Source organism: Bubalus bubalis, chromosome 5 (genome assembly GCF_019923935.1).
Source record: "Bubalus bubalis isolate 160015118507 breed Murrah chromosome 5, NDDB_SH_1, whole genome shotgun sequence".
In the NCBI taxonomy this organism is placed as follows: domain Eukaryota; kingdom Metazoa; phylum Chordata; class Mammalia; order Artiodactyla; family Bovidae; genus Bubalus; species Bubalus bubalis.
The window spans coordinates 17,010,080-17,024,799 of record NC_059161.1 but is presented as its reverse complement, the minus strand read 5'-3'; the positions used below and the strand labels follow the sequence as shown (position 1 = coordinate 17,024,799).

The following is a 14,720-nucleotide window of genomic DNA, read 5'->3' as shown; positions in this document are numbered from 1 at the left end:
ATATTTTCTGCTTCTGTTAGGTCCATACCATTTCTGTCCTTCATTGTGCCCATCTTTGCATGAATGGTTCCCTTAGTATTTCTAATTTTCTTGAAGAGATCTCTAGTCTTTCCCATTCTATTGTTTTCCTCTATTTCTTTGATCTCGTAGGAAGGCTTTCTTATCTCTCTTTGCTATTCTTTGGAACTCTGCATTCAAATGGGTATATCTTCCCTTTTCTCCTTTGCCTTTCACTTCTCTTTTTTTCTTAGCTATTTGTAAGGCTTTCTCAGACAACCATTTTGCCTTTTTGCATTTCTTTTTATTGGGGATGGTCTCGGTCATGGCCTCCCGTACGATGTCACGAATCTCCATCCATAGTTCTTCAGACATTCTATCAGATCTAATCCTCTGAATCTATTTTTCACTTCCACTGTATAATCATAAAGGATTTGACTTAGGTCATACCTGAGTGGCCTAGTTGCTTTCCCTACTTTCTTGAATTTAAGTCTGAATTTGGCAATAAGGGGTTCATGATCTGAGCCACAGTCAGCTCCTGGTCTTGTTTTTGCCGACTATATACAGCTTTTCCATCTTTGGCTGCAAAGAATATTCTGCAAAATCAATATGATTTTGGTGTTGACCATCTGGTGATACCCATGTGTAGAGTCGTCTCCTGTGTTGTTGGAAGAGGGTGTTTGCTATGACCAGTGCGTTCTCTTGGCAAAACTCAGCTTTTGCCCTGCTTCATTTTGTACTCCAAGGCCAAACCTGCCTGTTACTCCAGGTAGCTCTACTGTAATTATACATACAAAAACATGGTTATTATCATGTTTAAAAACCTAGTCATGAATTTTTCTGAACTTTAAAGATTTAATGACCTATTTAGAATTTACTCAGCACATAAAATTTTAAAATAGAAATCCATTCTATAAAACAAATGAGCATACTAAGAATTCAATAAATATTTTGCCCATTTGGTTTTCTGCATTTCAATTCAACTACCTCAGGATGATAATCTAGAAATTCAGACATTAAACCCTGACTAATTAATGACACAGTAAAACAGGAAAAGGAGTTTGTCAAGGCTGTATATTGTCACCCTGCTTATTTAACTTCTATGCAGAGTACATCATGAGAAACGCTGGACTGGAGGAAGCACAAGCTGGAATCAAGATTGCCAGGAGAAATATCAATAACCTCAGATATGCAGATGACACCACCCTTATGGCAGAAAGTGAAGAGGAACTAAAAAGCCTCTTGATGAAAGTGAAAGAGGAGAGTGAAAAAGGTGGCTTAAAGCTCAACATTCAGAAACCTAAGATCATGGCATCTGGTCCCATCACTTCATCGCAAATAGATGGGTAAACAGTGGAAACACTGGCAGACTTTATTTTGCTGCTGCTGCTGCTGCTAAGTCACTTCAGTCGTGTCCGACTCTGTGCGACCCCATAGATGGCAGCCCAACAGGCTGTCTTCTTGTCCTCACCTTGTAGCCCTGCAGCACTTCGTCGCAGTACAACGCCACCTTCTCCTCCCGCCACATCCCTCTCATGGGGAACACGCACACCGGGGGCAGCGGCTGCGCCTCCTCGTCTTCCTCGGGCACTGAGAGCAGGGGCTCCTCTTCCTCCTCTTCTGGCCCCTGTCCCGGGCCCTCGGCCTGAGAGCCCGGCAGGAGCTGGAGCCGCCGCCGGGCCGCCTCCCGGCCCGCTTTCCCCTTCACCGGGCGAGGGGAGGCCACCACCGACCGCACCGGGGGCGCGGCACTCTTCAGGGCCGCAGCCATCACCAAGTCCCCGGTGAGCGCCGAGACAATCTTCTCGCCTCGCCGGCCGGGGCTGACGGCTCGGACCGCGTCCTCAGGCACCCGGGACCCCGACGCCATCCCCTCAGCACCCTGCGGGCCAGCGGCAGCCGTTAGTCATTTTTCCGGCCTGGGCCGCGCGGGTCAATGGGCGAGCCGTACCTGCAGGTCCCGCGACGAGCGCGGCGGCTCGAGGGCATGCCGCCCGGAGTGGGTTGGGGGATGAGGTGTTGGCCGCGGGTCCGAATCTGGGGGTTGGGGGCGGGTAGGAATGCTGTGGGGAGCGACGGGGGCGGGACGCGATGGAAGGAAGGTTCTGGGCGAGCTGTTGGCGGGCGGGGGAGGGGCGCCACAAGATGACGGCCCGCTTGGCGCCCGCTGGGTCTGGTGATGGTGGTGGTGGTTTAGTCACTCAGTCTTGTCCGACTTTTTGGGATCCCATAGACTGTAGCCCACCAGGCTCCTCTGTCCATGAGATTTTGCAGGCAAGAATACTGGAGTGAGGCGCCATTTCCTTCGCCAGGGGATCTTCCCCACCCAGGGGTTGAACCTGGGTCTCTTGCATTGCAGGCAGAGTCCTTACCGACTGAGAAATCAGACGCTGGGTCTAACCTCACCTTGCCCTCTTCAGAACCGTCTCTTTAGAGACGGAATTCTCTCCCAAAGGAAGATTTTCGTAGGGTCCTCATACGTTTTCAGGGTGATTGTGGGACACCCTCCACGTCTTCATAACCTAATATATGTAGGTGGTACCTAACCCTCCATGCACACGTGTCTGCTCAAATACAGCCTGAAAGAAAGTTTATTTTTATACTGAGTGGCAATGGTAGCTGGACCTTTCTGGTTATTGCTAGAGGAAAATCTAGGGACAAATCCAGCAACCTAGGTTTCCCCCCAATTTTTCACAAGTTTCCCAAAATAAAATTTTCTTTACATTTTAAAGAAGACACTTTCTGCCAAGAAGGATAGGTTTGGTCTGTTTTCATGTCCCTTTTTTGCTGCTCAAAATTCTCACGTGAAAGGATATGTTTTGTAACAGTTCAACTGCAGGCAAATTTCCAGCTGGGAGTAATGTGTGCAAATGACGAACGTTTTCACAATAAAAGTCTGCTCAAGATGATAGTTTTGGAGAACAGAGACCGTTCGTTTCTGTTATTTCTTCTATTGAAAGTACTGTTGAGCCAATTGGAATAACTTTTGTTTACAGTCTAGCTGTGAAATACTGCGCTGGGGCTGACAGTTCCCACGGAGAGAAACAGCATTGGGAAAACACCTGCCTGCCTTCCCGCTCATCTGGAAGGACACTGTGTTAAATTTGCAGTTTATTTTGAGGAAAATATTAGTATTAATATCGTGTAACTATAGTTCAGGGAATAATTACAACATTCATCATATTTGACTCTTAAGCTTATTCCTTTTGTAAGAAGTCCTGGATTTTTAAAAAATTATCCCTAACTATAGATTTTACTCCAGAGAAGGCAATGGCAACCCACTCCAGTACCCTTGCCTGGAAAATCCCATGGACAGAGGAGCCTGGTAGGCTGCAGTCCATGGGGTTGCGAAGAGTCGGATAGGACTGAGCGACTTCCCTTTCACTTTTCCCTTTCATGCATTGGAGAAGGAAATGGTAACCCACTCCAGTGTTCTTGCCTGGAGAATTCCAGGGATGGGGGAGCCTGGTGGGCTGCCGTCTATGGGGTCGCACAGAGTCGGACACGACTGAAGCGATGCAGCAGCAGCAGCAGCAGGCTTTTTACTCTTTAGGTTCAGAGTAACAGAGACCACTTGTCTTAGTCAAAAGTTAAAAAAAACAAAAACAAAAACAAAAAAACCTCCTACCAAAGAAAAAGAAAGAAAAGAAAACAATTTGTTAGGAAGCTGCTGTTTGCCAGGCAGTGCATAGATGCCTAAGTTATAGAAACAAACGACAAGATTCTTATCTTCATAATCCTAGTGAAGGGTGCAGATGGGTGAATAGGTGGTAGGTGGTTGTCTTTGGTAAGGACCATGATAAGAAAAAAAAAAAAATATATATATATATATATACACACACACATATACATATATTCTTCACACTGTGAGAAAAAGGTCTTTTCTTCCCAGAGGTGATACTTAAGCTGAATCTTGATTCTGAAAGCAGTATCTGTTCCCTGAGCCAATTTGGCAATATGGAAAAGCATAAGAAAAAAGAAAATTTAAGTAAATTTACTTTCAATAACAGGCAATAACAATTGTTAAATTTTGTAATATTTTTTCAATATTTTTTCCTATCACATTGTTGCCAAGTTTTGATCCTAATAATTTAATTTTTTATTTAGTGTATCATAAACATTTTCTTATCATTGCAAATTATTTAAACACATAATTTTCAATAACTACATTCAGTTGTTTGGTATGGATATAATTTCCATAAACCTATGGTTCAGATATTCGTTACATTAATTTGTATAATAATAAATATACCATTTTAAATATCTTCGTGCATAAATTTTTGAAAATTTCAGATCCCCACCCACCAGAAAAGTGGGGTTCCTGAACCATTTTAAGGCTTTCAATATTGAAAAATTGTTTCCCAAAAAGGATGTATTAATTTCTACTTCCATTAGCAGATAAGATTCCCAGATTGGCCGTGTGAATGGCTCAGAGGTTAAAGGGTCTGCCTGCAATGCAGGAGACCTGGGTTCGATCCCTAGGTCAGGAAGATCCCCTGGAGAAGGGAATGGCAACCCACTCCAGTATTCTTGCCTGGAGAATCCCATGGACAGAGGAACCTGGTGGGCTACAGTCCACAGGTTCGCAAAGAGTTGGACACAACTGAGCGAGTTCACTTTCTTTTTCACTTCTATAGGTGTCTAAGGCAGGGGTAGAATGGGGGTGGAGTAGGGTAAACATTCTAGATGGAGAGAGTTGTTAATGGTTTTACAGAGGAGTAAAATAACTTGGCCAAGTAACTTGGTATTCTTGGAACAGAGGGGGCAAATTTGAAAGACATGCAAAAGTCATATCACAAAGAGTCACATTGAATTCCAACCATATTGATAAACTGCCCCTTGCTGTGCTTGGTTGCTCCGTCGTGTCCAGCTCTTTGCAACCCCATGGACAGACAGGCCACAGTCCATGTGGATTCTCCAGGTAAGAATACTGGAGTGGGTTGCCATGCCCTCCTCCAGGGGATCTTCAAAACCAAGGATCAAGCCCAGGTCTCCCGCATTGCAGGGGGATTCTTTACGAGTCATATGAGTCACGAGGACTGTCCCTTATCCAGCATTATATTCCACTCTCTAATCCAGCACCTTCAGTATCTATTTCCAGATAAACTTTCCCACTACCTGCCAGTACATATGGGCCACTCCTTCAGTGTCCTTGTCTTCCCTTGGCAGACCCAGTGCTTCTCTGGCTGGGTTATGTTGTATCTTAATCTTATTTATTAGACTAGTGGCCAGGAGGAAATATGGGTGGATCATCAGGAGTGGCGTAAGACACTTACGTAAGACAGAAGCCTATGCATCATCTCCAATAGGGGAGCAGGCTTTAATGGGATGCTGTGCACCCAGAAAGTTCAAGGGAACCTGGGGATTCAATATTTTCAAATGTGTCAACCAGTATGTCTCCAAGACTTAGGATCTTATTCCTTCCCAATCAGAGCCTCACTTTGGCTTAGCAGTCTTGCTCTGGCTGAGAACTCCACCTACTCTGAAACTTCATTACTCTTACAAAAACCTGGAGCTGTGTTTTTTCTGTCCTTCAACAGTAAATTAGTATTTTTATTTGCTGTACTGGAGGCCTCTGGCCTCAAACCTTAAACTGGCAATTAATTACCTCAGCCTTTCTTTGTCTTATGCCTGTGAAGAGAATAAATAAGACTTAGCAAGAGCCATTTGATTCTATTGTCATTGTTCAGTCATTCAGTTGTGTCCAACTCTTTGTGATCCCATGGATTGCAGCACGACAGGCTTCCCTGTCCTTCACAATCTCCCGGACTTTCTTCAGACTCATGTCTGTCGAGTTGGTGATGCCATCCAACCTTCTCATCCTCTGTCATCTCCTTCTCCTCCTGCCTTCAATCTTTCCCAGCATCAGGGTCTTTTCCAGTGAGTCAGCTCTTTGCATCAGATGGCCAAAGTATTGCAGTTTCAGCTTCAGCATTAGTCTTTCCAATGAATATTTAGGGTTGATTTCTTTTAGGATCGACTGGTTTGATCTCCTTGCAGTCCAAGGGACTCTCAAGAGTCTTCTCCAACACCACAGTTCAAAAGCATCAGTTCTTCAGTGCTCAGCCTTCTTTATGATCTAACTCTCACATCCATACATGACTGCTGAAAAAACCATAGCTTTGATTATTCGCACCTTTGTCAGCTAAGTGATATCTCTGCTTTTAAAATAAAGCATAAATAAGGTTGAGTGCCGAGGAATTGACTTTTTCGAACTGTGGTGCTGGAGAAGTCTCTTGAGTCCCTTGGACACCAAAGAGATGAAATCAGTCAATCCTAAAGGACATCAACCCTGAATATTCATTGGAAGGACTGATGCTGAGGCTGAAGCTCCAATATTTTGGCCACCTGATGCGAAGAACTGACTCATTAGAAAATATCCTGATGCTGGGAAAGATTGAGGGCAGGAAGAGAAGGGTGCGATAGAGGATGAGATGGTTGGGTGGCATCATCGACTCAATGGACATGAATCTGAGCACACTCTGGGAGATAGTGAAGGACAGGGAAGCGTAACGTGCTGGGATTCATGGAGTCACAAAGTGTCAGACACAACTGAGCAACTAAACAACAACAACTAGGTTTTGTCATAGCTTTTCTTCCAAGGAGCAAGCATCTTTTAATTTCATGGCTGCAGTCACCATCTGCAGTGATTTTGGAGCCCAAGAAAATAAAACCTGTCACTTTCCACTTTTCCCCCATCTATTTGCGATGAAGTGATGGGACTGGTTGCCATGATCTTAGTGTTTTTGAATGTTGAGATTCTATAGTGCTTATAATTACCTCTTTCCCTAACTTCTCAAACTCCCGATGCTGTACCACCAGTGAAGCCCTTCCCTTTCACCCACAGTGAAAGTTTTAACAACTGCACCTGCCTATCATACTAGGAGCTATCAGTATTCCACCTACCACCAATGACAGTGTCCTCATTGACAGTTGGTGATCCAGTTCCAAAATATTATCTTATAATCTGCTTCCATTGGAGAAGGAAATGACAACCCACTCCAATAATCTTGCCTGGAGAATCCTATGGACAGAGGAACCTGGAGGGTTTGCAAAGAGTTGGACACGACAGAGCGACTAACACATAACCTGCTTTCTTATCAGCTGTTTTAGGTTAGGTCTTCTGGGAATCAGATGATGATTTGCATAAAGAAAATTCGAGGAAGTCTTTTTGAAAACCACATCTGTAAGGGAATGAAGGAAGTGGAAATGGCAAAGAGAGCTATTGAATTCTGATACTTTTAAAATGAGTCCTCAGCCACTCCTCCTGGCAGCTCTGGACTGGGATGGCCCTTTAGTTGAATGGGCCGCTGTACCTCTGGATCTTCCAGTCATTGAATGTGAGCTGTTCAAAAAGAGAGAGCATCACCTGGATGTGGCAGCTCCCTTTATAAGAAACTGCTAAACTGTTCTCCAAAGTGGGCTGTTCCATTTCACATTCCTTATAGCAATGAGTGAGAACTCCTGTTACTGCATATCCTCTGCAGCATGCAGTGGCATCAGTATTCTGAATCTTGTCCATTCTAAGGGATGTATGGTGGTGGCAGCTCCATGTGGCTGAGGCTAACTCCCAGAGAGGTATACAGATGTGAGTCTTCAGTAGGCAGCACTCTCAGCAGCTGGGAGAATGACTGTCTTGGTTCTAAAAGAGGGGTGGGGGCAGCTCACCCCAGTATCCACTACTTGCAGTCATCAGAACTGGGATATAAGATAGAATAGAACTCTACAAAATTGGACTCAGTGCTGATTCATCTGAGCTATTGGTCTAAAAGAGTGTTAGCTGCAGCACTTGAGATTATTAAGTCAATCAATTTTAGCTCCGGGAACTAATGGGGAATTAGGCACCCTCCCTGGACTTCCCTGGTGGCTTAGACGGTAAAGTGTCTGCCTATAATGCGGGAGACCCAGGTTCAATCCCTGGGTCGGGAAGATCTCCTGGAGAAGGAAATGGCAATCCACTCCAGTATTCTTGCCTAGAAAACCCCATGGATGGAGGAGCCTGTTAGGCTACAGTCCATGGGGTCGCAAAGAGTCGGACACCACTGAGCAACTTCACTTTCACTTTCCTGGACTTACAGAGTATTAGTAATCCTTTCCCTAAGGCTGAGAGTCAAGGATTTTAAGGGATGGAGACATGCAAAGGATTTGAAAGTTTGAATGCCCATGTAGCTGATCTCACTGAGCTCCTGTCTTTGAGCTTACTTCTCCTCTAGCACTTTTTCTCAATTCATTTCTTTGCTTAAGTTAATTTGTATAATGAATGATCAAGAGCATGAACTCTGGCCAGACTTCCTGGTTTCGGTGGCTTGGCTGTGATATAAAGGTAAGTTTCTTCTCCTCTCTATGGCCTTAGTTTCCTTACCAGTAAAATGAGACTCAAATAAATTTGTGGTTAAAAAAAAAAAAAAGTACAAATGAACTTATTTACAAAACAGAAATAGAGTCACAGATGTAGAAAACAAATTTATGGTTACCAGGGAGGGAATGGGGGTGGGGAGGGATAAATTTGGAGGTTGGGATTGACACATACGTACTACTACAAAAAATAGGTAGCTAATAAGAACCTACCATTTAGCACAGGGAACCCTACTCAATGCTCTGTAATGACCTAGATGGAAAAAGAATCTGAAAAAGAGTGGATATATGTATAACTGATTCACTTTGTAGCAGAAACTAACACTAAATCAACTATACGCCAATAAAAATTTAAAACTAAATAAAAATAAATAAGTTTGTGGTAATGAGGTAATATGTTTATCTATTTAGTTAGTCCTTGTCCGTCTAGTCAAGGTTATGGTTTTCCCAGTGGTCACATATGGATGTGAGAGTTGGACTGTGAAGAAAGCTGAGTGCTGAAGAATTGATGCTTTTGAACTGTGGTGTTGGAGAAGACTCTTGAGAGTCCCTTGGACTGCAAGGAGATCCAACCAGTCCATTCTGAAGGAGATCAGCCCTGGGATTTCTTTGGAAGGAATGATGCTAAAGCTGAAACTCCAATACTTTGGCCACCTCATGCGAAGAGTTGACTCACTGGAAAAGACTCTGATGCTGGGAGGGATTGGGGGCAGGAGGAGAAGGGGACGACAGAGGATGAAATGGCTGGATGGCATCACCGACTCGATGGATGTGAGTTTGAGTGAACTCCAGGAGTTGGTGATGGACAGGGAGGCCTGGCGTGCTGCGATTCACGGGGTTGCAAAGAGTCGGACATGACTGAGCAACTGAACTGAACTGAAGTACATCATATCTCTGTTAAATCAGTCAGTACTTTTTCACAGCGCTTAAAACAATTTTCATATTTGATTAGTAATTCTAACTAGCAAGGCCTTGGTTGCTAAATGAGGCCAGTTCCACTCTATACCCTGTGAAGAGGAGAGTGGGGGTGGAGTGGGTAGGGTAGGGTGTGTGTGAGAGGGGTACATATTTCCTTGATTTGGTTTTCCTTGCCATTCTCCAGTAGAAGAAGGCAATAGCACCCGACTCCAGTATTCTTGCCTGGAAAATCCCATGGACAGAGGAGTCTGGTAGGCTGCAGTCCATGGGGTCGCTAAGAGTCAGACATGACTGAGCAACTTCACTTTCACTTTTCACTTTCATGCATTGGAGAAGGAAATGGCAACCCACTCCAGTGTTCTTGCCTGGAGAATCCCAGGGACGGGGTAGCCTGGTGGGCTGCTGTCTATGGGGTCACACAGAGTCGAACACGACTGAAGTGACTTAGCAGCAGCAGCAGCCATTGTAGTAGTAAAATGCATGATTTTGATAGTTGAGTAGTGCCCCAAAGTGAAAAGAGCAGGATGCTGCCAGGCCTGTGTGGACATTAGAGCTCCAGCCAGCCAAAAATGAGGAGTCTGTGGGTTCTGTATACATGGCTAGTTTCCACATTGGGGTTTTGTCGAAAAAACCTCCAGGTTTGTCTTGTTTCTCACAAGGATCTTGAAGGGGATGCCTGGCTATCAGTTCAGTTCAGTCGCTCAGTCGTGTCCAACTCTTTGTGACCCCATGGACTGCAGCATGACAGACTTCCCCGTCCATCACCAACTCCCAGAGCTTGTTCAAACTCATGTCCATTGGGTCCATGATGCCATCCAACCATCTGATCCTCTGTAATCCCCTTCTCCTCTTGCCTTCAGTCTTTCCCAGCATCAGGGTCTTTTCAAATGAGTCAGTTCTTCACATCAGGTGGCCAAAGTATTGGAGTTTCAGCTTTAGCAGTAGTCCTTCCAATGAATATTCAGGGATGATTTCCTTTAGGATGGACTGGTTGGATCTCCTTGCAGTCCAAGGGACTCTCAAGAATCTTCTCCAACACCACAGTTCAAAACCATCAATTCTTTGGCGCTCAGCTTTCTTTATGGTCTAACTCTCACATCCACATGTGACTACTGAAAAAATCATAGCTTTGACTAGATGGACCTTTGTTGGCAAAGTAATGTTTCTGCTTTTTAATACAATGTCTAGGTTGATTGTAGCTTTTCTTCCAAGGAGCAAGCGTCTTTTTATTTCATGGCTGCTGTCACCATCTGCAGAGATTTTGGAGTCCCCAAAAATAAAGCCTGTCACTGTTTCCATTGTTTCCCCATTTATTTGCCATGAAGTGATGGGACTGGATGCCATGATCTTAGTTTTCTGAATGTTGGGTTTTAAACCAACTTTTTCACTTTCTTTCACTTTCATTAAGAGGCTCTTTAGTTCTTCTTCGCCATAGCAGAATTGAATTTGAGAAATATAAGGTCCTGGATATCTTTCTTTCTCTCTCATTCCCAGGGATCTGAACGCTAGCCATTGTCCTACCTTGTTCCTGATATTCTCTTCACTTGCACAAGCCCTTCCTGCTTGTCTCCACCTGTCGACATTCCTCTAGGCCATGTTCCAATACATGTCCCTTGTACTGACTAAAAGAGAAACTAAAGTTTCTCTCCTCTGTGCCCTTTTGTACCCTTGGAGTGTGTAAATTTTTTTTTTTTTTAATTTCTGGTTGAAATGTGTATTTGTCCTTCTCCCCTGTTATCTCCTTGATGCCCACTATAGAACTTTTTTCAGCACAGAGTTCTCACATTACCAGTTCTTAGCACATGTAAACTTAAATTCTTTAGATTAATGTGAATATTTGTAAACTGTTTTTCTCTTTGAGTTAGGCTATCTGGGTTAACTCCACAGGTTGTCTCCAATATACAAACAATCTAAATGTCAAAATTTTATTTAAAATTTAGAACTCATTAATTTTTATCAGAAAGTATTTCTGATCAAACCTTCTTTTTCTTCCTAGGTCACTTTGAATAGAAAAAGCTGACTTGTAAATTCTTTCAATCCTGAAGCCCCTGAATATTAATACTTTGAGGGCTTCTTTAGTCTTTTTTTGGTCTTCAAGGGAAAGAACAAAGCCCTGATGAGTAATAACAGCTGCTGCTGCTACTGCTGCTAAGTCTCTTCAGTCGTGTCTGACTCTGCGACCCCATAGACGGAAGCCCACCAGGCTCCCCCATCCCTGGGATTCTCCAGGCAAGAACACTGGAGTGGGTTGCCATTTCCTTCTCCAATGCATGAAAATGAAAAGTGAAAGGGAAGTCGCTCAGTCGTGTCCGCCTCTTAGCGACCCCATGGACTGCAGCCTACCAGGCTCCTCTGTCCATGGGATTTTCCAGGCAAGAGTACTGGAGTGGGAAATAACAGCTAGCCCTAGGCAAAACAAAGAGTAGATAAAGCTTACTGGCATTTCAGAGATTCACCCTGCCTCAGAGTTTTCTTGATATTTCCTTATTATCTCAAGGAGGGACTTGAAGTCAGGAACAGTGCAGACCCACCTGGAATAAATACAGAGATGGAATAAGAGGCTGGAGTGTAATAAAACCAGTTTTGGAATTGGAGGAAGGTACTGGAGAGATAGCAGAGACCTGGAGGATTTGTGAAACGTGAAATAAAATAGAGTCACTTATGGCAAGGGGTTTTAAAATGGAGCCGGGAGGCTACTAAGGAGGTGGACCTTATGCATGTCCTCACCAGGTGGAACCAGGATTTTTTGAACTGAGCCAAACCACAAGTCGTTCAAAGACTCTATGAGAGCACCTGCAACTTGTCACAGGAACAGACTTTTACTTCCCTCTAGAGATAGCGGCTTCACTTTCACTTTTCACTTTCATGCATTGGAGAAGGAAATGGCAACCCACTCCAGTGTTCTTGCCTGGAGAATCCCAGGGATGGGGGAGGCTGGCGGGCTGCCGTCTATGGGGTCACACAGAGTCGGACACGACTGAAGTGACTTAGCAGCAGCAGCAGCAGAGATAATCTTGGTATTCAGTCATGTTTAACCAAGATTAGCTTCTGCCTCCAACTCCAATTAAAAGTCTTTGTAATGCAAACCTCCCTTCTTTGCCTTTAAAAGCCCCTGACTTTTACTCCCTAGAGGGATATTCTTTGGGTTGCTACTGGAATCTATACACCTTGAATGGCAATTCTTTGATCCCCAATAAAGGTTTTTTTGCCTGATTATGCCCTTCTAGGTTTCTTTGGGTTGAGGGGTGTCAGAAGTGGGATCGGAAGCCCTCTCAAGGCCACAGGACTGATACCTCCAGGAATCGGTGTGGTACACCCAGACCCTCTTGCGTTCACTGTTTTCACAACTTGCCATCTCCTTCGACTAAGTTGAGGCTGAGGTCTCCGCCTTTCTTTGGGATCAGGTGGGCAGACGCCCTGGTGCATACTGACTGTCTCACTGTGCCACTTCATCACTATGCTGCTAGAAGGATTTCCCTTCCAGTGAGTGTTCTGTTTCCTTGGCATTCTTCTTTAATTGTGGGACTGTCCTCTTCTAAGTTCTCCCAAGTAGCCTCCCTCAGGGACCCAAGCAGATTTTAAGTCTAAAAACTATGGTTGTTGGAGTTTCCTGGTTGCCTAGCGGTTAGGAATTGGTGTTTTTAATGCAAAGACCGAGGTTCAATCCCTGGTCAGGGAACCATCCCACACGCCACATGGAAGGGCCAAGATATAAAAAATAAAACTAAACAAAAACCCAAAAAACCATGGTCCTTAATTATATAAATTCCTCTTTCAATGGATTAACAACACCAAATATATTTAAAATTACAGTGGCCACAGTGGAGTTCTTCTGAATTCCCTAAACTTATTTTTCTGCACAATAAACTTGAGAACTACAGAACTAAGCAGATTGAATGGGACATTTTAATTGGTATTTAGAAGCCTATAAATGAGTCCAAGATTCAAAATCACTTCCCTCCAAGATGAAAATTTTAAACTTTCTGAGTAGGTTTCTCAATCACAAAAGACTCGTAACTCTTCTCTGTCACCCCCCTGCCCCCCCACCCCTCAGTCTGCCCTTTGCCCACACCTCCTCCACGTCTGCTTCCCTTTACCCTTCCTTTGCTGAACTCGCCTTTTAGTCCGGAAACCGCAAGACCTCCCTTGATCTTCCAGCCCAACCTCTTCCACTTAAACCATTTCAAATCCTTCCCTTTAAATTGGAACCCAATACTGAAGGCCCCCTTTTATTTATTTGGCCGCACTGCACAGCTTGCAGGATTTTAGCTCCCTGACCAGGATGATTGAACACTGGTTGACAGCATAGAAGTATGGAATTTCAACCACTGGACCTCCAGGGAATTCCCAGAGCACCCTTTTAAATGTAACTTACACACTTTGGACAAAGGCAGAATTGCAAGATATGGCCAAAGAATTTCCTAAGGTTACTGAAGGCCTGGCCATTTTGCAAAGGAATTTAGCATTGTTATCCAAACCTGTGAGCCCGTGTTTCCTGATCTTTATCAATTAGTCCACATGCTCATGCAAGAAGGTCAGGCTCAACACTTGATGGCTAAAGTGTTAGCTGGAATCATCTTCTAGAGAATCTTCAGTGGATCATGATGACTGATTCAAAGCTCAAGAAGTAGCAAAAACCTTACATGAAGCCATCTCCCGGGCCTTCCCAAAACCTGTTGATTGAAATAAAAATCCAAGCATGCACTCAAGGATTGATGAACCTCTGCATAACTATTACAACTGACCTAAAATTGTTTTTAAGGAAAACCCTGGACTCCCTTTAGATGCAGAGTCACTAAGGTGGCCTTTAACACCTTGTTCATAAACAAGCTGTTCATAAACAGCTCAGATGAAGATCTCACCATTCTAATAAAGTGAGCACAACTCAACTGGGAAACCAGGCATCTCCCAATGTGGTTAATCCAGCAAACAAATCAACCTGGACTATTCAAAATTCAAGTAAAAAGCCACTAAAATCATGAATTCACAGATTCAACAGCTAGCAGCTTCTCTCTAGGGAATTCAACAAATTAAATTAAAGCCTTCAAACTCTCAAATTTTCTGCCATTTTTTAAGAAACCTGGTCATTGGATAAAGGATTGCCTTAAACTAAAACACTGTAAACAATTCTCCCACGTTGAGCCTTCAGCTTCTCTTACGGACAGAACCTGCTCCAAGACAAACAAGGGGTTTTTCCAATCCTTCCCTCTCTTATGGGCAAAACCTCTCTTATAACTGGAAATGAAGTCCTTACTGTCTTAATTGACACTGAAGCCATAGTATTCATGCTCACCCACACCAAACTCTCAGATGATGAAGAATTGCCTGCAGTGCGGGAGACCTGGATTCCATCCCTGAATTGGGAAGATCCCCTAGAGAAGGAAATGGCAACCCATTGCAGTATTCTTGCCTGGATAATCACATGGACAAAGGACCCTGGTGGGCTACAG

At 44.0% G+C, this 14,720-nt stretch overlaps 1 protein-coding gene across 1 annotated transcript in view; it reads right to left on the bottom strand.

Annotated features, from left to right (window-relative positions):
* SHCBP1L (SHC binding and spindle associated 1 like) overlaps positions 1-2,020 on the bottom strand; it is a 40,070-nt gene extending 38,050 nt beyond the window's left edge. The window contains exon 1 of the mRNA XM_006048634.3: positions 1,469-2,020. Within this exon, the coding sequence (XP_006048696.1) occupies positions 1,469-1,867 (399 nt within the window). The 5' untranslated portion in view covers positions 1,868-2,020. The remainder of the gene's footprint in view (positions 1-1,468) is intronic.
* Between the last annotated feature and the right edge of the window lie 12,700 nt (positions 2,021-14,720).